Raw genomic sequence first — 26,781 nt, forward strand, 5'->3', positions numbered from 1 at the left:
ACTTGTATTTTATCTTAACCTGAAGTTAGCAGTACTAGAAAGAAAAATATCATTTCTGTGTCAATTTATATGTCAAAGAAAGCCTGCTCATAGGCGATCTTATCAGCCCCACTCATAACTGGATTGGAGTGGTGCACATAAACAAGCGTGGGCATCACTGAACAGGCCGCTCATTTGAGTGGTGCACAAGTATGAGTCATCCTCAGTCCACCTTTGTAACTGGAGTTTCTGCACTAGTGTCATTCTGTCTAATGGATCAAAACTAAAGGACGAGGTTTACAGACTTTTTCAATATTGATTTTTATTTTATACGCATTGATATTTTGCCTGCATGTGTGTATGGGTGAGAGTGTCACATTCCCTGGAACTGAGTTCCATACAGTTATGAGCTGCCCTTTGGTGCTGGAAATTGAACCCAGGTCCTCTGGAAGAGCAGTCAGTGTTCTTAACCACTGAGCCATCTCTCCAATCACCTGTTTACAGACCTTTATGACAAACTCTAAAAATTACCTTACATATTTCAAATTGAAAATAGACCATTACCATTAAAAAGTAAAGCCTAAATTTCATTGTAAGTTTATCTCATAAGAATACAGACCTCCAGTCTCTCAGTGCACAAGTATGAGTCATCCTCAGTCCACCTTTGTAACTGGAGTTTCTGCACTAGTGTCATTCTGTCTAATGGATCAAAACTAAAGGACGAGGTTTACAGACTTTTTCAATATTGATTTTTATTTTATACGCATTGATATTTTGCCTGCATGTGTGTATGGGTGAGAGTGTCACATTCCCTGGAACTGAGTTCCATACAGTTATGAGCTGCCCTTTGGTGCTGGAAATTGAACCCAGGTCCTCTGGAAGAGCAGTCAGTGTTCTTAACCACTGAGCCATCTCTCCAATCACCTGTTTACAGACCTTTATGACAAACTCTAAAAATTACCTTACATATTTCAAATTGAAAATAGACCATTACCATTAAAAAGTAAAGCCTAAATTTCATTGTAAGTTTATCTCATAAGAATACAGACCTCCAGTCTCTCAATGTCTTCTCATAGGGGCAAAGCATGGCCTGCAGTACAGAGAGGCTGTGCCTCTACTGTGGTACTTTATATTCTAGCCCCTTCACTTTTAGAGTGTGGGAAGCCCTCATTGTGTGTGTAGAATATATTATGTCACTTACATTTTTCTTCTGGAACATGTCCTGTGGTGATATTGTGTTCCCCAAATATTGTGCACCCTAATAAACTTATCTGGGGTCAGAGAACAGAACAGCCACTAGATATAGAGGCCAGAAAATGGTGGCACACACACCTTTAATCCTATCACTTGTGAGGCAGAGATCTATCCAGATCTCTGTGAGTTTAAAGCCACACTGGAAACAACCAGGCATGGTGACTCACGCCTTTAATCACAGAAGTGAGCCTTTAATCCCAGGAAGTGATGGCAGAAAGCAGAAAGGTATTTAAGGCGTGAAAACCAGGAACGAGAGGCTGGTTAAGCTCCAGGCTTTCGAGAAGCAGTTCAGCTGAGATCCATTTGGATGAGGACTCAGAAGCTTCCATTCTGAGGAAACAGGATCAGCTGAGGAATTAGCAAGGCGAGGTGACTGTGGCTTGTTCTGCTTCTCTGATCTTCCAGCATTCACCCCAATACCTGTCTCCGGGTTTGTTCTTAGTAATAAGACTTTTTTAAGATTCATGCTCCAATGTCCTTTGTTTCCTACCACAAAATACCAAAAAATCAAGAACAGCCCAAGTCTCTACCAAACTTACCTGCATAGTATTCAAAAACAGATATAATTAGAGAAAAGACCTGGCTTTTCAGAAATGATACAAGTTGACACAGCAGAACCAAGACGGAACAATCTTGCAGAATAAAAACTTACATGTTCAAAGCCAGGATTGGTTTCAAAGTTTTGACCTAATGGGACATTCTGTTCTTCAATTTCTTGGGCTTTTCTCAGGAATAAGCTAAAAATTTGAGTGTGTGTGTGTGTGTGTGTGTGTGTGTGTGTGTGTACAAGTGTGTGAATGTGTGTGTGTGTGATGTAACATCTAATTGTTTTTCAAAAAAGAAACCACAACTTAAAGTCCACTGGTTGTACATTCTGAGTTGTGGTCATTTTCCCACAGTCATTATGTCAAAATCAAAGGTTCAATTCAAACAATATAATAATTATTTTAGAATATAAATCCGAAACAGTTGCCAACAGAAACTATCATTTTCCTTTTGTGCACTACACTTTAATTGAGAAAGTAGAAGATTTTGGTTACTTTTCAATATTTTTCACTGATTTTTAATAGATAATAAAAGTCATTTCTAGACTCAACTTTCTCTGATTAACCTCTAAGAAGATAGTATTTTACATTTTTAAACTATGAGCAAGTTTTAAGTACTACTGCTTTTGAAAAGCAAGTGTAATTTGAATTCTATCTTGATAATAATGATAAAACATGGTAGATGGAATAGTCTCTCTGTGTGGAATAAAAAGACAAGATAAGATCTGATTTTGTTCTCCTGGAAACGTTTGTCTACCTTAGAAACATTCTTTCATTTGACTCCCCTCACATTGTCTCTACCACTGCCTCCTTCTCCTCCAGATTCTCGAAGCTCTGTGGCTTCCTCTTCAAATCTCTGCCTGAGCTGCTTTGTGGCCATCACAAAGGTCAGGTTTTAGAACCTTCCTCAATTTGCTCATTTCCCTAGACAAGTGTCCCCCTGCTCATGGCTCTAAGGCACTCTGTACCTGTTCAGACCCAGCTCTACAAGCTGCCTGTCAGCTCAGGAGGCTGTAACTATACCCACTAAGCTACAGTGCTACAAACATCCAACACTTATTCCTCTCTACTCCAGAACTAAGACTTCAGCAACAAGGCATCTGCAGACCGGGTGTCTGGTAAGAGCGTGATTTCTGGCTCCGAGGTGGCTGTCTCTGACAAGCTCCTTTTCTTGGGGTGCTGATACCAATCGGTATGGCACACAAGCATGCAGAGCTATAGCCATGCCTGTTGTCCAAGGCTCCTGTGTGACATCTGAGGAGCTCAAACTAGTACCATTGCCTTGGGTGTTAGGATTTCAACATAGGAACTTGTTGGATATAAATATTAATATCACAGTTCCACTAGCCCTATAAAGTCTGCTTGTTACAACCACACTGCCCAACACTTCTGACTGCTCCTAATCCTCAGCTCTCATTGTCAAAACCTTGAGCTGTCTGTCTCTCTTTTCTCCCAAACTTCCATTCATGACTCTACCACCTGAGTTCGCTTCTCCATAGCTACTGCTCCCACTCAAGGCCTCCTCCTCCTCCTCCTGTTTGACTTTTCATCTGAAGCAGCCTTCTTTCTTAACCCTCTGCTTTCATTGGGACAGTTAGTTCCTCATAATTCAAAAGAAAAACACAAGTAGGTGTGAAATACTGTCACAAGTAAAGAAACAAATTAGTTTCTGACTTTGGCATTTGGAGTAGCAAGTGATCAGTGAAGTGAGACCCAGGAGAATGGTGAGGCTCGGAGCAAAAGAGAATGACAGAAGATGGTATGCGGAGTGTGGGGTCTGCCAGAGAAGGGCCGATGCGGGCGGGGCGGCCAGGAGGAAGGAAACGGGTTTTGTTTAAGACGAGAGAGATGCACAACTTCGTATTTTTCTGTGAATAAAACCAAAAACTAAAAAACAAAATACTTTATTATGGCAGGAACCAGACAACATATTATTATAATAACCATTATATAAGTGTGTGTGTGATGTGGCTATGCATATTATAAGATATAATAAAGACATGGATAGATTCTCTATTTCAAAACACAAGACTACCACTGGTCAAATGCGCCATAGTAAGGACCACCAGAAGCCCTGACGGTCAAGGCAGACATCCTGGGGAGAACCCCACCATTTGAGTCAGTTCCCTTCAGGGGCGATTTGGGACTGGGCCAGGCGTTGGGCTGGCCAGGCACTGAGCCTGCAGAAGGGGCAGAGAGCCTACAGCTGAGTCATTTGCAGCCTCACTCAGGCACGTTCATTGGTTCTCAACAATTGGTTCTCCCTAGTGGTGGGGAAGAACCCGGAGGAGTCCAGTGAGCTCGAACCGAGTTTTCAGAACAGGGTAGGTGGGATAAAGAGAGGAGAAACTAGCTCGAAGGAGAAAGAGGCAGCAGAGCACAGCCCAGGTGTTGAATCTGAAGTTAGAGAAACATTAATGTCAGCCCACGTGAACCTGAGCATGCAGAGCCCCATGATCTCCTCGCTAGCAAAGACAGAATATGACCTGCCATAAAGACTCATCACGGGAGTTAGAAATACCGTCCACCCTGCCTTAGCTTGCTACCAATGATAAGTAACCATGGCTCCAGAACAACACACAAGCCCACGGGGGCTTCCTCCATGCCATTAGTCCAAGGCCCTTTCGTGCTGTACTGAAGAGCTCAAGCTGCATTTCAGAGGTGCTGGAGAGTGGCTCCAGATTTCTTCCGGGAGACATCATTGTGTTTGGTTCCAGACGATCTCTGACTGCAGTAGGATAAGCTAGAGAGCTGGACAGAGAAGTGCATGGATTCCCTCCCCAACAGTGGTCATTACTCTCCACACTCGTGCTGTTTTTAAGAAGATGCTATACCATCCTGTTTACTGAGAGCTGTCACAAGTAAAGGAATGCTACATAACTGACAAGAATTGGAACAATTGCATCCATCTTTTTGGAAACAGACTACAACAGTATAAAAAGAGATAAGAACTTGAGATTCCCAAGCTCATTCCCAGACCTGGTCAGATTGTAGATTTATAATGTTTAATATCAAAGAGACCCTAAAGTACATAAACTCATTCTACTTTGTAAATTAAAAGTTCTTAGCATGAGGTCTACCCATGAATGGGCTTCAAACAGTCCCTGGGATACATAGTGAGACTCTGTATCCGAAACAAAACCATAAAAGTGGTTTTCCCCTTTTGGAGAGTGACCATACAGCTTTCATTAGATGCTCCAAGAGTCTAAGATCCAACCCCCAAATTAAAAACTGTTGTTCAAATGTGTGTATGTGTGTATGTGTGTGCGTGTGTGTGTGTATGTGTGTGTGTATGCACGTGTGTGCGTGTGTGTGCGCGCGTGTGTGTGTGCGTGTGTGTGTGCGTGTGTGTGTGCGTGTGTGTGTGTGTGTGTGTGTGTGTGTGCATGTGTAGACAAGACTGACCTTATACTGAAATTTTTGTCTGTTTTAGTTTACTTTGTTGTTTGTTGTTGTCTATTGTTGTTGCTGTTTTGGTTTTTTGGTTTTCTGTTTGGTTGGTTGGGTTTTTTTGGGGTTTGGTTTTTTTGAGACAAGGTTTCTCTGTGTAGCCCTGGCTGTCCTGGAACGTTGTTTTTAACACAGCGTCTCACTTTGTATCCCAGGCCAACCTTGAACTTACAATCCTCTTGCCCTAGCATCCTGGGTACTACAATTACAGGTGGGCACCACCACGCCTCGCACACTGAATTTATAATGAACCCTAACTTAGACATTATGCCTGAACCTGTGGCACTTGGATATGCAATAGGCATTTTAGACTTCTGTCCCAGGCTGAGCTCCAGGCCTTCCACCAGAACACCTGCCCTATCTCTTAGAAGAAACTGAGCAGACTCCTTGGGGTCCTCTTTTTTTTCATGCTCTGCATCTCAGGTCCACCACCTCTACCTTCTGAATCTACCAGGACTCTAGCATTTCATTCACTGCTTCCACCCAATACAATTCTCCATCATTCTTTCCCAGCAAACCGATGGTCCTGACCAGCCTCTTCGTGTCTACCTTGCCTTGTCTAGACTGTAGCTAAAGCAGTGCTAGCTCAGAGTCCTTCAGCAGCCCTCCATCTCAGTGGACTATACTACTACACTGACCTGCGTGTGACACTCCATAGAGCCTGAGACCCCGTTGTCCCCACTCCGCCCCATCTCCATGCTAACTTTTGTGGCTTCCCCTGTCCTCTGACTGGAAGGAAGGCTTTTCTGCCCATCCACGAGGCCTGCACTGTCCCCTGCAGCAAACCTTTGCACAGATAACCCCTTCTGAGCCATCTGTTTTAAGATTGTAACCTGTTCCCCAAAATAGCCCCCTCCTCTGCCATATCTTTCTCCTGCGCTGAGGCTATGTATCACACTCACTGTTTGCTCACTCCCCCGCTATTATAACGTAGGTCTGAGAATTAGGAGGGCCTTTTTGTTTCTCTTCTCATAACATGTAGGGTCCCTATCACAATCTCAGCATAATGCAGTGATCTTGACTGGATGGAGTTCATTTTGAGACTGTTTACCGTCATTGTTACTATCACCCCATGCTTTCTGTTCACACAAACCTTCTGTGTATTATTTCTGTAATGATACAGAGTTACCCTTGTATATTCTTCATCTTTTCTAGTTTACTTTTTACTTAAAATGGTGATTGACAAGATGATACTTATAGACTTTTGTAGATTCTCACCTCCCCATAGTGACCTGGAATCTGCTTCTAACAGCTACTTGACAACTGAAAGGTCACCTCTGTCCACCTCTTCCAGATTCTTCAAATTCCACACTATCCTCTAAGTTGCTGTGGACACTCCTTTGGGTTTACTATTGGTTGGTAATTATGATTAGATATCACAATACCTGTAGATGCCTACACTTCGTTGTTTTACTGGTAAGGCTGCTTTCACTAACATAAACTTCATCCATCATCACATGGTTGTAGCCTGATGCTGGAAATGAGACATTTTAATAATAATCAACACTTGCTAATTTGTCTGTTTTATACATTAGGACTTCTTTGCTTTGGCTTTTTGGCATTTTGAGACAGGGTCTTGCCATATAGACTTGTCTCAAACTCACAGCAGTTCTCCTGCCTCAGCCTCCTGAGTGCTGGTTTGTAGTCATGTGCCACCACTCAGCTGCACTTGTAGTTTTTATTCTAGGTTTCCCTAAAGCACAAAGGATGTGGGCCTAGTACACAAAACCTGGGCTCGTTAGCTGAAACTCTTTGAAACAACACTAATAAGCCACCATCTGAGGCCCGGGTAATATCAATTCATGTTGAAAAGCCACTTTTCAAGTACACTAATTTTTGACGTTGCTGTATTTCTTTTACACTGTTTCAGGCTTTACAAGCTGAACTAGAAACCCGCTCTAATCAGGTGCAAAGTGCAGAGAAGAAGTTACAGCACAGAGACCTGGAGGCACAGGAACAGGTGAGTCCACTCTGGCTCCTTTGTCCCTTCCTTCTCTGGCTCAGCGCCTGCTTCAGTGTGTCAGCTAGGACCCTCCTGCTTTGAGAAAGAGTGCCCAGGTCATTAGAAACAGGGGTGAGTGTGACCACACAGAACAGTGGAGCTGCATCTCTGACATTCCAGTGCCTCGACCTCCTTTGGTGGCCTAATTCTCAAAGCAATCCCAAGATGGCTACAACAATGCCACATATCCCACCAGATCTGTGCTGTTTGGATACAGAAGGTAGTCGGTTTCTAGACTCCTCTCCTAAGGAATAAGGAGCTCTTTAGACTCACTCCTCTTCCTTCTTCCATACTGTTTTCATATAGCAGGCCAGTGCTCGGCCTAGCATCCCAACCAAGGGCAAGAGAACTGAGAGTACCCCAATTAGCCATGACCAGTCAGGACTCACCAGCTGATGATGGAGTTACGCAAGGAAGGGAAGGAAACCAAGAAGCAGAGAAATAGATGTTGGGGAGGCAGCCAGCAGTGTCTTCTCCACCATCATTTAAAAATAAGGGAATATATATTCTGATTTCTCTGTGGATTGTATAAAGCCCCATAAAATAAATAGACATTATTTAGTTAACAGGCATAAATCAGATTTTCTTTTATGTTTTAATGTTCTCTTTCTTTCATTTTTTTAATAAAATAAGCTGACTATGACAATAGCTAATGACCTATTTTATTTTCAAATGACAGGCTTATTTTTACTCAACTCTTAGTTTTAATGAATTATAGCAAGTGGCAATTTTGACACTTTAAAAGCTTTAACAGTGGCCCAACAGAGCAAGAGCGTTAATGAGATTCTGGTGATTCGTTGTCCTCAGCCACTGGGTATAGTCCTGTCACTGCTTCCTCAGTGTCACAATAGCCAGCACAAGCCACCAGGAGTGCTGCCAGGTATGGACCCCTCAGCTGTGTCAGTACAGTCAGGACGGGATCTCAGGACGGGTCATCTGGACGTTTGAAGAACCTAAGTGTTCAGGTCTGGTCATGGAGGCTCTGTTCCCCTCTGGAGACATTCACAGGGGGCCTGAAGGCAGAGAGGGGGACAAAATGGTGCTGAGTTCTAACGGTTGCTGCACTGTACAGTTGTCACGTGCCTCCCATGTTCTCTAGCTTGTCTCTGAGTTCTTTTAACGGACTCACTAACCAAAAGGTTTTTAACTGAGTTCAGCTTATCGGCTTTTCCTCTTATGGATCATGTTCTTAGTGTCAAGCTAGAGAACCTTTTTCCCAGCACTAAGTTCCAGATTTTCTCCTTTTTCCCTGAAAGTTTTACAGCTGTATGATTTACATTCAAGTATGTGATCCATTCTGAGTTAATTTTTATATAAAGATATGAGACTTAAAATGTTAAAATTTACTACTGTGTTGACTTGACTCCTATAACTGCTAGCCACGCCATGGTGTATTCCCTGTAGAATCAATGTCACATTTATAGTTCTGTTTTCACAGGTACATATGCATGTATTTATAAATTGTGTGTTATATAGTATCCGTGTCATATAGTTGAAAACGGTGGAAATACTCTGATTCAGAAAACAAAAAGCTATACTTTCCAAATGTACAAGAAGCATTCAGTCCTCTCTGTGACCATAGAAGGTCAGCATTGCCGTCCTTGCTTTACAGATGGCCACATAAGACCGCACCTAGCAGAAGTGTATCAGACACAAGGTCATCTGGGTTCTAGACCTCGTTCCTATCATGACAACTTTAAGGTTCATTTCTAGTTAGTGTAAGAAAGGAAGAAACAAACGGCGCCTGTTTCAATCACAGGCTCACTGAGGATGGCAAGACAGGAAACCCGGAGTTCTAAATGCCTGAGATGGCAGCTCATCCCCTTGACCTTCTACAGGCAGAGAAGGGCACGGGACAAAGGAAAGGACACAGGGCAGAGTTGGCCACAGATAAAACCACATCCTTAGGTGGCAGTGTGGTGGCATGCAGGTCCAAGCAACATGAGTCTAATTGTCACAGAAGGTCACCTGAGCACCACCCTCTGCCCAGGACACTTGTAACTAAAAGAAATTTTTAAAAAAGCAAGCTTTTGAAAAGCAGAAAACTTTCTGGGGCTCCCTGGAGGGCAGCGGCTTCTCCATTTTGTGGTAAAATGTGACTTAAGGTAAAACTTTGTTGACACCACTTAAATTCATGGCAAAACTTCACACAGAAAATTCCATAATATGTTGAGAGTTGGGAAATCAAGAAATCCCAAATGAACAATAGGGAAGGATTCAGGAACTACTTTCAGCCTTTTTTTGTTGTCGACTTCTTTTTGATCATCAAAGTTGCTTTCATGTTTGCAGTGACAATAGCTTTTAGAATACTTCTTACACTAATTCCTGCTACCTTCTATTAGGCTATGGTTTACCAAAGAAACATCAGGAAATACCCGTGGATGAAGCTGAGTGTCTTAGTCATCGCCACCATGAGGTGTTAGGTTCTTTGCACCAGATCCTTAGGCTGTGGCTAGAACAGAAAGGCCAGCTGTTTCAACACAAAAGAGTAGCAAGGAATCGGTACTTAATAAATAAATAATATTCATCTATAACCTAATTTGACCTTTTTTCTAAGTTTGACTCATGTTCCCCCTTTCATTTTATGACCCCAAGAGAAATAATCAATAAGCATTAGGACTGCTATGGTCACAGTTTCTTAGAGTTTCTGTTTCTATGGACTTGGGATGCCTAAAATGTTAACAGCATTATACTACGACTTTCCTTTTCAGTGACTGTCCCAGCAGCTACAGTAACAGTAGCTAGCCTCACATCACCCAGCCAAACAACTGAAGTGAAATGAACACAGAACAGCTACTTAGAACTTGATGCTCTTTCTTGTCAACTAAATATTATTATCCTGATACTAGTTGCATAAAAAAAATCTAATTGAAACTGGCAGAATTACAAAAGACAATTTCCTAGGCTTCTTTTTATAACTTACTTGCTTTAAAAAAAAAAGTTTAAACTGTTTCTGGTTTTCATTTAAGAAAAATTCCTGTGTTTTGATTTTACAAAAACAAAAAATGAATGAGGCATTTTAAAAGTTATGTTTTTAATTAAAAACAAAAGGTTCCTTCTCATCAGGTCTTGATGGGTGGTATCCTTTCTGCCCACCACTTGCCTGGGTGCCCTCAGCTCTCCTCTGTCTCCTCCATTGGCAGATCAGCAAGCCATGCAGAGCCGCAGAGAACACACCTCCACCACTGGCCCTTATGTCCAAATTCAGAGAACTAGAACGAGAAAATAGCTAGTTCCCTAAGTTAATCTAACTAATAGTAATAAATATAATCACCATTATATTTATCCACACCAGGAGTTATATATTTCCTATTCCAGATAAGATCTGGGTAAGAAACCTTTAACTGCAGGAAAAGGGGTGGGATCAGAGCTCTGATCAAACTTCCTCCTTGTGCAAAGAAACAACCCTCCAGAGAGGCTGTGCCACCCGTGGATGGTCCAGGAGTAGCTGACCGAGCCTAGGCTGGGTCTGCTCTGCTCCCTTCCTGCACGGTTTTCCATCGTGGTAATACAGCACAAAGTAGATAGATGCTGTCTATCCCCTGAGTTCAGGTGCAGAGCCAATGTTATGGCTAAAGCTGAAATTCACCTTTGGGACCAAATGTTTTATAATTCACAAGGAGAATAGATATTTGATCTGGCAAATTATAGAGTAGAGAGAGGAGAAGGCAAAAAAGAAGTAAGCTGAACTTTTGTGGGCATTTTTAACATGTATAAATCATGTTTTTATAACAATATCATGAAACAGAACCAAATTCTGGCCTATACAGTGTGAGTACTAAAACACATGTAATAAGCCCCTTGTTTCAGACTGGTGATCTCAATGTTGAAAACATGATTAGCTTTCATAAGGATTTAATTGATTTTGCCAGTGGCTAAGGAAAGATTTCATTAAGTCGAGTGGTCTCTATTGATATATTGACTTGCTTCTTTTTCATATTTGATTACATTGATCACTTTGTTTCTCAGAAAAATTACTTTAAATAAGTGAATTTTTTAAGCCAATCTTCAGAGACTTCCTAGTAAATAACTTAGAGTGCTGACCATTTCATGGAAGAGGTACTTTTTCTTTTCTATTCAATGTTTTACATTTTCTCCCCTCTTGGTGCTGAGAATGGAGCCTAGAGCCTCATAGACGCTAGGCAAGTGATCTACCACTAAACTGTATCCAAGCCTCATAGACACTAGGCACGTGATCTACCACTAAACTGTATCCAAGCCTCATAGACGCTAGGTACGTGATCTACCACTAAGCCCTATCCAAGCCTCATTTTGGTCTTCACAGATTCTCTGTGCAAGACAATACCGGGTGTGAGAAGACACCAAGATAAATGAGTTGTAGATCCCTGCTGTCGAGGGTCTTTTAGTCTCACAATACCATGAAGCCAGGTATTGATGTAGACTTTGGACACAGAGTTAGAGTAGAGGCTTTTTCATCTATAAGGCTCAAAGACTCAGTCTAAGTCATGGGAAGAACAAGAGCCTTGACACTACTTCACATCTTCCTGGTCCCTGGGGAGAGTAGGGGTGAGGATTCAGCCAGGAGAAGGTTGGGTTCTCAGTGCCCTACTAGGGGGTGACACTGTCAACAGCGAGTCATTTCAAGAGCTTAGGTACCCAGGTAAAGCAGCTCCTTCCATGGCTAGTCAGGAAAGAGGTGCCACTTCCACTTTCAGCAACCTTCAGTGAATAGCTCCCATCGCCTCAGGCTACCTCTGGTGGCCACTCTGGCTTTCTGGCCAGCGTTTTTTTGTAGCCCGCTGCTTTCACTCCTAATAGTATAAGATATGTCCAGGTCTAGATTGTACAGGCACAGGTAGCCCAGAGTGGTTTAGAATACAGAGTTTCAGAAAGTCACTCACCCCTCCTACTTCAGCCACAGCTGTGTAGGCCCAACCTCATGATTAAGGCCTAAACACATTGGTTAAGAGAGAATCTAGTGACCAGAGCCGGTCTCGGTGGTCACTGTGTGCTTAGGTCTGAGGTTGTCCCAAAGACCCCATCAAGACCCAAGTGAAGAAAGTGGGGAGGCTTCATGACTAGTGTCATCCAGCGGTGAAAGCATCATGGTTCTAAATCTACCCTGGTCTACTAGTCACGTGATCTTAGTCAAGCCCCTTCCTCTTCTGTGAACTGTTAGTAACACCTTTCCAGAAGGTTCTTGGGAACATCAAAGATAGTATATGTAAAAATACTTTAAACACTATAAAGCATGCAGCTGCAGTGTGTGTAATTAGTTATTCATAGCGGGGAGGGGCCTCCGAGCTGGACGTTGAATGAACAGAGGAAAGGCATTCTAGCTAGAGAACAGAATGCAAGTTGTGAAGCAGAACTGCTCTGAAGTGGTCAGGGGGTATTAAGTAATGTTTTGGCCAGAGGGCAATATCAGTAAAGAGGAAAACAAGACCAGAAAATTGGTTTCATTCATTTCGTCCATTTAAAAAAAGAAAAGAAAAAAATTCTTTGTTCCCTAGTATCTGCTCTTTACTGAGCACAGGGGTATGTGTCAGGGCAGTTGGTGGCCAGTCTCAGATGCAGTACGTAGGAGTTCCAATCTCTGTCCGAATGTCAGCAATTGGAAATGTCTTTCAGATAGGGAGTGCTACGGGGTCTAGTTTATCCTTTGCAAAGATTAGTCATCAACAGTAGATAAGAGATCCATTCAGACATCATAGCATTGAAATTCACATTGCAAGTTACAAGAGAAACATGAAAGACTTGAATTAGATCTTGTCAAAGAGAATGGAAAGGGTAGATAGATTTACTCATGAGGAAAATTTCACAAAGCACAGATGTGGAAGCAGGAATAAGAAAGGAATGTATCAAAACTGGCAGAATGTTTCAGATGAGAAGATGCTGCGTGGCAGACATCACTACAGTTGTTTCTTCGATGTGGCCTATGAGACATTAGGAATGATATTCATGTGGGACAAAGGAGTTGGAGACTGAATCACCAACTCCAGAAAGAGTCCTTGAGCTCTGAGCACCTGCTCAGTGGGACTGCAGCAGAAGCCCACAGCAAAAACGTGGGTACCAAGAGGCCATGAGCGGCATGGTCAGGGCCAACTCAAGGGACCCAAAAAGTAGAGGCAGATACAATGGAGCCAAATGGGTATAGGAAGGGAAGAGCAGAACCAGGAGAATTTAGTGCTATAGGAACAGGAGAATGTCCCCCATCAGTCTGTGTCTGGAGGATATGGACTCTCACCTTCATGACACCTATGAGCCATGTGAATCACTTTGTGAAGGCTTCTCCTTCCCTCTGTCATCTGTCCTTTGTGGCACTTCCTGTGATCTCCACTGAAGGCTTTCCTAGCTGACTCCCTTGGTTACTGACTATGCTGAGGGAAGGACTGTGCGCTGGAACTATTTAGGTCTGTGTATCAGCACTCAGCCCTGTGCCCACCCACCTGCCATGCCGCGCTCAGGGAGTATAGTGGGAGAAAGGGAGGGAGGAGGGAGTGACAGAACAGAGAGAGAGGGTGGAGAAGAGAGAGCGGGGAGGAAGATTAACAGCATCACATGCTACAGGGGGTCTAAGGTTGAAGACTTGCTCAAAAGGCCCTGAATTTGGCTCATGGATACAGGCCTTTGGGATTAACCTCCTAAACATAGTCTAAATAACTTTCTAGTCATATATTTGTCTAGACTTTTATGAAACTAATACTCCAGCTATTCGTCTGAGATGGTCATTTCATTTGACAAGATCATTCACAGCTTCTCACAGCCTTGGTGGCCCTGAGCTATTCCCCAAACATTATAGCACCCACAGCCATCCACAGTGTTGGGAACCAGGGAAAACTAAGATAAAGAGAGGTGCCAGGACCTCCTCCACACAGCCCTCCTTTCTGCTCACCTGTAAAGGAGGGCAGGTTTCCCTTCCAAGTTTCTCTTAAATGATCTTCTCAGGGACCAGTGAAATGGGTCTGCAGGTAAAAGCACTTGGTGGTCCACCCTGGTGACCAGAGTTCAATCCCTCAAGCTCACAATGGAAGCAGAGAGGTGACTTAAAAATGTTGTCCTCTAATTTATAACACACACACAAACACACACACACACACACACACACACACACACACACACACACACGTACACACATCTCATGGCAGACGCATGCCCATACACACATATGTGCACAATAATAGGAAATCTTTTTTTTAATGCCCTGAGAAGGCCAGAGTGAAAGGACATCCAAATGGTCCTTTCTTGTCTCCACAGATGAACTGAGCACTCTGCCTCTTCCTTCCTAGGTCCTGGAGCCGGAGGAAGTTTGGGGCTTTTAGTGTTAAGTGGCTCTTGGGTAGTACCAGCATGGCATCCCCCCACAGCGCCTCACGCCCTTCCACTTGTTACAGCCATCAACTGCCAGCGCCTGTTCTTCCCAAGGAGGATGCTTGCCTCCCACAGTGCTCAGTGATCTGCCAGGGAATAACATGGATAGAGCAGAACCAAAATCAATGTGTTCATAGCTTTCATTTTCTAGCATTGCTTATCATTAAACCACCTGAGTCATCATCAAGGGTAGCCAACAAATCCATGGAGTCCTGGGCAGCCTTAAAGAAGATGGTGCTGGGAAGACAGAAAATCGATTAAGCAATAATCGTGACAATTGTTAAAAGGAAGACTTGGTCTTCTACAGACTTCCAAGCCTTTAATTTTCTCATTTTTCCATAATGGATTTTAAGACTCCCCTGCCTTGGCTGCTGTGGGCTAACTCATCGGCAGTGAACTCTATTTGAAAGTACTAACAACTCAAAACTGCTTTCTCCCAGAGCACATTATGAAAACAGGAATAATAATTGCAACAGAAATATAATTCAAAGACTTTTATTGACTTTTCATGTTTAATGGTTATTATTCTGGCTTGTTTCAAGCAATTTTAATAACCACAGTTTATTTACAAAATTCAGACTGATTCTTTTGTTCCCGTGCCAACAAAATGTATTTGTTCCCAGACAGCTGGCATGATGCATCATCCTAAGGCTTGAGTTGTTATGAAGGATAAAAATGCATTTAATTTTGGCCACATCTTCTTTTCAATGAGCCTGTCTACGTGTGTCTGTTTTCTGAAACAAACACTTGAACTCCGTGTCAGGGACAATATATTTTTATTACAATACACATCGCAGCATGTTCCTTATAAAGCAGTTAGTCGGGAGACATTAGTAGCGAGGTAGGTCAAGCACTTGTCCCTAAAGCCCTCCCTAAAACACTCACACCATCCCAGCACTGTTGAGGCACACTGAAAGGTCTCTTTCGGTGTGAATGTGCTCTGTGTTTCGTCCTTCCTTTCTTCGGTCTCTTTGTTTTGAACTTCACTGGACTTATTGTGCTGGGGAGAAGAGAGGAGGAGGATCCCCAGTGTGCCTACTGCATGGTTTTAATCCTGTGCTTTGCTGACATATCAGTTGCAAATATCAGCCAGGCACCCACCACACCATTGCAGCTGTTTGTCCAGAAAGCATTTTCTGCATTGCTGAAGTGGCTCTCTGTCCTTGTAGCAAACGCTGAGGGATGATAATCAGGGGAGAGCCCAGGATATATGGGCTCCCGCACAGCACTCAAAGCCAGGCTGTGCCTGCCTAGGCTGGGTCTCATCTTATGCTTCTCTGCTGAAGTAATTAACAATATTTTCTCACTTCGGTTCATTTTCAAAGACAGTTTGGATCTAATTTTGAACTTTTTAAGATATCTTTTTTTAATCCTCAAATGATTTACTCCACACCAATAAATCATGGCAGCTTTAAGAACTATACGGCAGAAACAAAAACTAAGTTGCTTCTTTACCACCTTTTAAAATTAATGGGCGAAAATTATGAAGCATTAACCTTGGTAATGGAATGGGATCTCCAGGAAGAGGAAAAGGAGCCTGTGTCCCTGAGCAGTATCCCATGGAGGCTGACTTTTCTGGCAGCCACTGAGCACTGAATTCTTGGAATTGAGTGAACAGCTGGAAAGAGGAAGTGAAAGGAGAAATAAACACAGAGATGGTAAAAGAGGGTGGGGTGAAGCAGCATGATGACAAGAAAGAGATGTTTCATGACTGCTTACCCTGCTTGTCACGTTCGGAAGAGAGCACCCCAGCTCTAGGGGAAATCTAACACCTCTGGCCTCCTTGGGCACCTGCGCTCACATGCACATAGCTCTTCATACACACACATACTCCCACTCATATATAATTTTTAAAAAAATTAATTTTTTTAATCATAATAATTCTAAGTAGGAAAAAATATGAATATTCAAACACTAAAGATAACACTGAACTAAATGGGAAAAAATAGCTAGTAAACCAGGTGGTGGTAGCACACACCTTGAATTCCAGCACTAGGGAGGCAGAGACAGGCAGATCTCTGAGTTCAAGGCCAGCCTGGTCTACAGAGTGAGTTCCAGAATAGCAGGGCTACATAGAGAAACCCTATCTTAAAAGAAAAAAAAAATACAGAGCTAGTAAAGATTATAGCATAGTAGACATGATTAAAATGTTAATAGTGGGCCTGTTTTGAAACTTTGTATGTCTAGGCCTGGCGCAGAAACTTGGTTATCCTGTAAGGGGCCCTGTTATCATGATAAAGGGAAATAGGTAGTTAAGATTTGTGCACATTTATGGTGAAGGGGCAAGGAGACCTGGGAGGGCAGAGGATATTCTCTAGGTCCTGATGATTAAGAAAAAGAAGAAATCTTCAGCCTGTTGGTACTGGCCTGTCAAAGCTGTCATGGACTCTTCCTCGTGCAGACAGTGGAAAGACACACACACAGCTTTCTGACTCTGTTCTCACAGAAGCCACAGTGGGATGAAAGGGCTGGGGCTCCACCCCGCACCCTGGAGGAACCACCTTACTCTTCTACCCTTCAGCTTCAGATCCACGAGAATGAACACAGTTGTTGAAGAAAGGGAAATAGAAATGGGGAAACATCAGAAACTAATCTGAAGGATCACTGGTGTTCCCTTCAGTATATGAGATTTCCAGGTTCTATGTGATTTGATAACAGAGGAGAGTGAGACAGACATCACAGGATGCCATGGTAACTGACAGACAGCTGAGACTAGACTAAAAGCCTACCAAACTTTACCAGAAGTTCACCAAGCACCTGCTCTGTGACTGTACTCTTGGGCAATCAAATGAAATCCCTTGTCTTTGTGGTGTTCACATTTTCATGGTAGATCTTCTTAGTTTTTTGCAATTCTATATAAATCTTAGATTTGAGGGTTGGGGAGATGGCTCGATCAGTTAAGTGTTTGCTGTAAAACGTAAGTTCAGATCCCCAGCATCCACATAAAAAAGCCATACACTACAGTGCACATCTTTAATTACAGCACCTGGAGGCTGAGACCTAGGTTTGGTCCCCAGAACCACATGGAGGCTCACAACCATCTGTAGTTCTGGTGCCAGAGTATCCAATGCCCTCTTCCTGCCTCCAGGGGCATACACGGGTACTCAGGCATACATGCAAGGCAAAATACTCATACACAAAAATAATAACAAAATAAAATAATTTTTAGATGTATTTGATAGAGAACTGAGAAAGTGGTTCAGAAATAAAATTCCTGCCTAGTATGAACAAGGCCCTGGGCTCATCCTCCAGCTCAAAAAAAAAAAAAAAAATGATAGAATTCAGATGAACCCATCTGGATCTGTAACCTTCTATGTTGAAATATTTTTTAACAGGTTGTAAATATTCCATAACAACTGTAGTATTACTCTCTGTGTGTGTGTGTGTGTGTGTTAACATGTGCATGTGTACGTGTACACGTGTGTCTGTGTTTGTCTGTGTTGTGGAGGGAATCTTTTAACCCTGTTCTCTGTATTTATTCTGAATATTTTCTCATTGTCTAGCTTCTAGTTCACTAATTTTCTCCTTAGCTGTATCTAATCTTCTATTAGGCCAGTCTTAAATATTGATTATATTTTTCAGTTAGAATTTCTACTTAGTTCTTTTATTTTTTTTTAATTTGTACCAAAGTTCACAATCATTTTCCTAATTCTGTTGCACATATATCTTGATTCTTTTTAAATGTATGTGTGATAGCCATAATCTAAAGCAAGTTTGTGTATTTGGGATTATGATCACTTTCCTTTCTTTAGAACTGGCTGTTTTGAGTGTAGACACTTCATAGGGAATGTTATAGAAATGATTTCAGACCTGGGATGATGTTCATTTCTTCCAGAGATAATTCACATTTGTAGTCAGGTGGCAGCACTGCAGTCTGGAATAATTCCAGTTCATTTTCAGGGACTGAGATGATCTAAGACCAGACTTCATTGCTGGAAAGAGCTGGTGCATTTCCAAGCCGGTCACTCCTACTCACAGAATGTAACCTTTCTGGCATGTGCCCAAAGCATGGGGTTTTACCAGACACTCCCCCTTAGAAAGTCCCAGACTGCAATTTCATGTGTAAGAGACTATTAAACCATCTGTTCAGCTTCTCATCAACGACTCTAGACACTGTCAAAGTCTGCCACATGCACTCTCACAAAGCCAGTCCTGGTTCTCCTGTGCTCTTAGCCCGGATTCTTCTCTGTCCAGTCAGTTTACTGATGCTCTGACACAAACCGCTGCTGGGAGGAAGTCCAGCATCTACCTTTCTGTGAACTGCTAAGGCCCCTTTACTTTTCTGACTTGACCTATAGAATTTTTTAAGATACATTCTGTATCTTACAGATTTATTAGTCAAGTAAATTGCAAATACTCCTGGTTGCTTATCTTTTAATTTTTTTGTTCAGTATTTTAGTGTTTTGAGATTACTGTGCTACTGTGCCTGGGGTTTTGTTTGGTTTTTGTGATGAGATTGAACCTAGTCTTTATGCATGCTCAATAAACACTCTTCCACTGAGCTGATTCCCACCTGCCTCCTTCTGTCTGAGAAGGGTCTTGCTAAATTGCCCAGGCTAGCCTAAAACTCACTCTGTAACCGAGGCAGACCTTGAGTGTGCCATCTTCCTATCTTCCTGCCTCATCCCCATGAGCCGGAGTGGCTGGGGCTGTGACACAAGGCTCAGCCACTGTCGTTTTCTAGATGACTTACAGATTTACTTAGGAAAGCCGTCCCAATCCAGGTTATGAAGTACAGAGTTCTGTTTTGTTCATTTACCATTAATTATATTTCCTGTGAGATAAGGGTTACAATAGACCAAATGGCTTCCAATGGAGATCTATGATCTAATCTCTGGAATCTGTGGGTATGACAAAAAAAAAAAAAAAAAAAGACTTCACAGGTGTAATCAAGGTAACTTTAAAAAGAGATTATCCCAGATTATCTAAGTGGTGTGCCCAATCCAAACACAAGACTGCCATGGGCAGAGAACTTCCTCTGGCAGAAGCAGAACTGGACAGGAGGAAGGGCCTTGGCTAGAGGCGAAGAGCAGATCAGTAGGAAGGGCAGTGGTTAGAGGTGAAGAGCAGGTCAGTAGGAAGGGTAGTGGTTAGAGGCAAAGAGCAGGTCAGTAGGAGGGGCCATGGTAGAAGCAGAAGAGCAGATCAGTAGGAGGGGCCATGGCTAGAGGTGAAGAGCAGATCAGTAGGAAGGGTCATGGTTAGAGGTGAAGAATGGGGCAATAGGAAGGGTCAGAGTGTCAAGAAAGAACCAAACACACAGTTGCACATTAAGATGGAGGGGACAGCATGATGAGCAATGCATGCAGCTCTAGGGGACCCAAAAGGTGTCCTGAGATGACAGCCAGCAAGGAAATGTAGCTATAAGGAACTGAATTTGCCCCAAAACCTGCATGGGCATGGAAAAGAGTTCTTTCCATAGGTTCCAAATAAAACCTTGGGCAGGATGCCACCTTGATTTTTGCCCTTGGGGTACCCATAGCAGAGGAACTAGCTAATCCCCTGAGATGTCTGATCTTAGAACTATAAGATAACAAATTCATGTCATTTTAAGCAGATGAATATTGGGTCATTTTTTATAAGAATGATAGGAAACTAATATAAGAATGTTACTTTATTAGTTTTATTTCCAAATAGATTATTGGTGGGTGGTGGTGGCACACACCTTTAATCCCAGGCAGAGGCACGTGGATCTTTCAGTTCAAGGCCAGCCTGGTCTACAGGTGAGTTTCAGGATAGCCAGGGCTACACAGAGAAACCCTGTCTTGGGGGGAAAAATGGATAGTCATTACTGTCATTTTTGACTAAGACATACTTCCCACATTTAAGAAAAAAGCTACCTTTACCAAAAATCAAATTTTCCACATAGATGAGAGTCTTTTTGGAACTATTTTCTCCTTTCTTACTTGTGTATTTAGTATGGATCCAAGTTGTGTATTACAAGTGCTGAAGAATGATGCCTAGGTTCCAATCCCAGCTCTGCCATTCCCACTTACTGTAGAACCTCCAGGTAATTGGTTTACTTGTTGCTTCCATGTCCCTATTCTGAGTGGGTTAATACCTACTTCATAAAGTTGACGTGTAGACCAAATCGGCTATTACAAGTACCAGAGTTAGGAGAGTACTGACATGCACCAGACATCACCTATCAAGGACAGGTCCTCCTATCATGTCTTGATTACTTTCAGGCATTCCTCTTTCATGTAAATCGTGCCTAAGCCTGAAGATTTTCTTTTTCAGAATCCCACTGATTGGCTGGCTCAGGTTACACTGAACATATGAATTATTTTAGGATAACTTGCAATGTTGAGTTTTCCTGTCATGCATTTCACAGCTCTGCATTTCCTGAGCTACTCTTCAGTCTGCTTCAGGACAGCTGACCTGTTCCTCCATGTGTGTGTGGGGGGGTAGATTTTGTGTTAAGTTGATGCCAGCCTTATTATGTAGGTTTTTTTCTTCTGTGGATTTCCCTTATATTTTCTGCATGGTTACTGCTTACATTTGCAGGAAGTATCCAGAGTTTTTGCAATGTATATATTACAGAGAAAGAGAAAGAGGGGCAGACAGACAAACAGACCTGTGCTATAAAGAAGAACCAGTATGATATGAGATCTAATGAGTTTTCACTATGTCTCTTGGGTTTTCTAAGTAAACAGTTACATTATTCCTAAATAGAGATAAGGCTTTTGTCTTTCTTTGCATTTTCCATCCCAGTTTGTATTGTTGCATAGCCTAGGCCCACAGTGTGGCATCAAGTTTATATTTCATTGGAATAGTTCCCTTCCCAAGGGTTTATCTTTTTTTTAAAGATTTTATTTACTAGGGCTGGAGAGATGGCTCAGTGGTTAAGAGTACTTGCTGCTCTTCCTGAGGACCCACATAAAATTCCCAGCAGCTACATGGTGGCTCACAACCATCTATTACTACAGTTCCACAGAATCCAACACACAATATTACACATACATGGTGCATAGATATACATGCAGGTATAGCATCCATACACATAAAATAAAATAATAAAAATTAATATTTTATTTCTATTTGTGTGTATACAAGTGTTTTTGTCTGCATGTATGTCTATGTACTACATGTGTGCAGTGCCCTTGGGGATCAAAAGAGGGCAATGGATCTCCTAGAATTGGAGTTATAGCCAGATGTGAGCCACCATGAGAGTGCTGGGAAATGAACCCTAGTCCTCAGGAAGAGCAGCCAGTGCTCGTAACCACTGAGCCCCCTTCCTAGGGGTTTCGAATAGCTCCATTTGGGAATTTAAAAACATCATCTTTGTTATAAATATTTGTAAGCATATTTTCTCATTTCTACCTAGACTTCTCTGGGGGCAGAGAATATATTATAGAAAGAATAAATACACACATATTGGGTCTACATGTGTATCATAAATATGTTGGCCTCATAGTCAACTTCAGCCATGTAAGAAATGAACAGATAATCTCCCAGTGGTGCAGGGAGCTCCTGCCAACTAGATAAAGACACAGAAAGGCATGGCATATACAAGACAGAAACATCATTTCCTTGAGTTATCCTTTTACATCATGACTTTTTAGTCCCTTCTTATGCCTATCATGGAGTCTCACAGACACTGGGCAAAATTATATCTCCAAAGTGTAAGATTCTCCCTACTTAAGTGTCAAGAAGTATCCTCCCTCACTGCATAATCCTATCCCTGCCCATCTTCCCTTCTGGAACTGTTGGACTATAGCCTCAAGATTTTCTTGTTTGTCTTCCTACGGGTTTCTGTTGCTGTGATTAAACAAATGTCCAAAACAAACTTGGGGAGAAAAGGGTTTGTTTCACCTTATAGCTTGTAGTTGTTCATCATTGAGAGAAATCAGCCCAGGAATTCGAGTCAAGAAGTGGAGGCAGGAACTGAAGCAGAGGCCATGGAGGAATATTTCTTACTGGCTTGCTCACCTGACTTACTCAGCCTGCTTTCTTATAGCACCCAGGACCACCAGCCCAGGAGAAGCCTTAACCATAAGCCAACCTAGTTGGGAGCATTTTCTCAGTTGAGGTTCCCTCTTCCACAATGACTCCAGCGTGTGTCAAGTTAACATGAAACTCGCCAGCACATTGTGTGTGTGCCACCTGTGGGCTGACCTTCAGATTCCTAGCCCATGACTCCTGTTTGCCCTTTGGCCACTTAGGTCCAGTGTTCCCCTTCCAACCAGCTGCATACTGTTTCCCTCACCTTCTCCTCAGCCAGACAACCCAGCAGAGTCTAGGGAAGCATTTCCCTTTAGAATTGGTAGGGATTTCTTTATATATTCCATTTATCATACACGGACTCTTTGTTTACTTCTTTATAACAGAACTTTATTTCTTTTGAGGATGCCACTGTGAGTTAATCCCCCCAAGCAACTGTATTGAATATAATCTCTGTCCCCATAGCCTCACAGCAGCACACAGCTTCCCATGAAGTGGGCACTCACCTTCTCTGCTAGTGAGCACAGGGATCTTTATTCCCTGAGTAACCAGACTTAGCCAACAACCAGATTTATAATGAAGTAGGATCTACTGAATTTTCATTAGTATTTAAAGTAGCTCAAATTTTTAAGATCTGAACTGACCTTTTAATGAAGCTTGCTGGAAATTGACTGTGATAAATATAAGAATTATATTGGTCAAATGTTTTTGTCTTTTTTTTCCCTTCTTTTTGGTACTAGAGAGCAAACCCAGGCACTCTAGCATGCTTCAACCACTCTTAATGCTAAGATACAACCCAGTCCTGTGGTGATCAATTATTACCACTTCCTCACAGCGGTGACATTTAGGAAAGTCTGGATTAGGGAGAGAAGGTGAGGTTAAGTTGAAGCTTGAAGAACACATCAAGTGTTATGAACTTGGCACTTTCTGGAATTCAGTTTTTAAACAGGTGACACATGGCGATAAAACAATTTATGGTCATGTATAAGATCCTGCCACAAATAGAAAACCTCTGGGGAATTTCAGTTATGAGGAATTTTAAAAATTGCAACCATTACAAAACAAAGTAGCAAGCCACAGTGGTGAGTTGTGATCCTGCCTGTTAGAAAGCACTTCCATGACAGCCCTGCCACTGCTAGAGTTGGATGAAAATGCATTTTGAAATGGGCAGAATGCAGAAGGTTTTGGATCCTCTTTTAAGCATCAGTAACCCTCAAAGGCCATGTACCTCACTGGAGGGAGAAACCCCTTACAAACATTTACTGAATACCTACTATGTACCAGACACCATTAACCTGATCTGGAAGATAAGTGGAAAAGTCTTCTCCTGAAGGGTATCATAGTGACATGAAGAGACTCTTCTGAGGCCAGCTTGCTTTGTGCTCTTGACACGGACACCCTCTTGCCCATTCTTTATTACTGCGATCCTTGACTACCCCTCTGGTCTCTGTTCCCCACTTCTTCCAGCTGTTCATCCTCTCTGCCTTGGTGATGTCATCTCTCCCCTTGGACAATTTAACATGGTTTAAATCGTGTCATCCCCTTAGCCTCAGCTCTCATTCACTGTGATGATTGGCATATCCCTATTCCCTATCAGAATGACCTCTTTCCCCTCCCAAGGCTTCCACTGACACCAGTGTCACTAGTACTCAGTCTGCTACTTTAGATTTCAGTTTAATTCCTTTCCACAAAATCTCGGTTTCTAGGTAGGCCTGTGTGTAGTGGCTCGGTATCACGACACCTCTTTTAAAGGAAAGGAAACTAGTCAGTAGTGTAAGCAACAGTAATAAAGTTAGTCTTTCCTTCATCCTATGATTTGAAGGAAGACAGATGGGCCATCTGCCTTTCTCCCAAAATGTTTGCCTTGACCTCTGCTGAAAACTGGAAGTATAGGACATACTATTCATATCAGAGACCAGAATTTTAACTTTTCAAATGGACTTTCTCTCACAGTTTACCCTTTGAAATGGTTAAACATCAGATCTTCTCTGAAGAGTTTGCTAGGAGAAAATGGGTGGAAAAACGTAAGAATCTTGAGCATTAGAACAGGTTAGAGAAGAGGTCCAGATCCTATAAGGCTAAGCCATCAGGGCCCAAGAAGAGCATCAGTTGACAGTTGGCTGAAAGAACCTGCCCAAACCTGTCTTTGTCTGAAAGGCTGGCACAGACTCTTACAGGGACTTGGTAGTGATAAGCTGAGAGAATAAAAGCCCTCCATATTTTTCCAGATACAGAGGAAAGCACACTCCTCAGTTCCACCCAGGGCAGGTGGGGAAATGGGCCTGTATTGCCAAAGGGGCCTCTACTCTCTCAGATTAGGTAATCCCAGGAATGTTGATTCCAAAAATCTACAGGGAGCCAGGGAGCTTTAGAGGTTTTTTCTGCCTTACTCTGTGCTTGTGGTTACGAATTATATAAAAGGTTAGGACTACAGAGATTTCCCAGGTGGAGGATATTAAATTGTAAAAAGAGAAGTGCTCAAGTCCAAGTCATTGTGGTAATAAGGTCTCCTGGATGGGTAGAAAGTCCCTGGCTTAGCTCTGAAGGCTCGCTTACCATGTGTATTGTTCAGATGAGCATACTGAAAGTACCCTGGGACTTAGCTGAAGAGCAAGGCATAGGTGTTTCCAGGGTATGACTTGTTGACAAACTACACACAAAATAAAGGGCAAAAGGTGGCACTTTCACTGGTGTTGGTTTGTTTGAATGGGGTGCATCCCTCAGAATGCCCATGGGAGGACCCCAGGCTGCCCACTCTGGAGGGCAAAGTAGCTTTGCTGTTGCATCACCAGCTGAATTGCCAGGCTCCTGTGTGAAACCACATCTCTGGGTATTTTGTTCTTCTCTGGGTTCTGGAAGTTGAAATTTATTCTGTGTATACAAATCTTATACTCGGATCTTAATCCCGTCTCCATTTTTAGCTAACTAAATGTGAAAAATTTTAAATATGCTTGTAAAATTGTTGACCACCTAAGATGTCACTGCTACTTTTTAGCCTCTGAGATAAACGTATTCCTCTCAATAAACATACATGTGTGTGCATTTGTGAGAGGAATGTGTTTAAAGCCCATAGCCTTGATAAAATAAATTATAGATGTACAAGTAAAAGGAATATGAGATTGTCCTTCTAGGACACATAAAGAATGTATAGCAGTGTCCATCCCTGTAACAGACACCAACTCAGAAAGTGCCATTTTGGGGCTGGAGAGATGGCTCAGAGGTTAAGAGCACTGACTGCCCTTCCAGAGGTCCTGAGTTCAATTCCCAGCAACCACATGGTGGCTCACAACCATCTGTAACAAGATCTGGTGCCCTCTTCTGGCCTGTAGTCATTCATGTTGTATACATAATAAATAAATAAATCTTTAAAAAAAAAAAAAAAAAAAAAAGAAAGTGCCATTTTATCCCTTCACCCCATTCATCGCCCATTGCCATTGCTCTCAGTAATTCCTGGGACTTCTCTTTGGTCCCCTGGACATTTTCCCAAGCTTGTTCACCCATTAGCCTTCTGGACTTCTGGCTTTAAGTACTGTCAGGTCCAATTTAAATCACGTGTTCAGGCTTGGTGGGTCCATCATTGTCCTCAATTTAAGAAGCATTATAGAGGTCACGACATTGCTACAAAGAAGGTGGCATTAATCCTTCCCCTTATGAAAGGGGGAGCCATGGTGTGCATTACACCAAAGGAACCAGCCCCACCGGCATGGAGCCCAGGGCCAGCAACGTGTTCTTTCCCCATCCCCACTACAGCTTTCCTGGGATGGGTAGTAGAAAACCAGATGTAAACTATTTTTCAAATCCTCCTCTGACTTAGCATTACATTTCCCTTAGACCAGATGCCAGTGTTTAAATGATATCCTGAAGGGTCCAAAGAGAAGAATTAGTCATCATGTTTCATTCATATAAAATCTGAAATAAAGGGGGGGAACATTCAGAGAAGCCAGAGTACCTTGTGTGTGCCTTGCCGGACTACCATGATTTAAGAAGAATGTTGCCTCAGTTACAAAAGCTCAAAGTGCAGTGTGCCTCTCTTTAATTATAAATTGACATTCCCATCATTTATTAGTGCTTTTTAGGAAAAACAAAAGCAAACTATTAGAATTTTTTCTGCAAAGCAGTTTGGTTTTTTTTTTTTTTTTCGGGAGATTGAGCAACTCTTGCTTTAAAGTGGCTCTGCCCTTTAATCACTTCCATTTGCTAATTTTATTGATTTATACCTTATTCCCACAATTAATGCTTTGATGGCTTGCACTGGTTAAGACACACAGCAAACAG

At 42.4% G+C, this 26,781-nt stretch overlaps 1 protein-coding gene across 1 annotated transcript in view; it reads left to right on the forward strand.

The window, feature by feature from the left end:
* Positions 1–26,781, forward strand: part of Cep112 (centrosomal protein 112) — a 423,208-nt gene that overhangs the window by 375,521 nt on the left and 20,906 nt on the right. The window contains exon 23 of the mRNA XM_059272022.1: positions 7,099–7,188. Within this exon, the coding sequence (XP_059128005.1) occupies positions 7,099–7,188 (90 nt within the window). The remainder of the gene's footprint in view (positions 1–7,098; positions 7,189–26,781) is intronic.

This window comes from Peromyscus eremicus, chromosome 8a (genome assembly GCF_949786415.1).
Source record: "Peromyscus eremicus chromosome 8a, PerEre_H2_v1, whole genome shotgun sequence".
Taxonomy (NCBI): Eukaryota; Metazoa; Chordata; class Mammalia; order Rodentia; family Cricetidae; genus Peromyscus; species Peromyscus eremicus.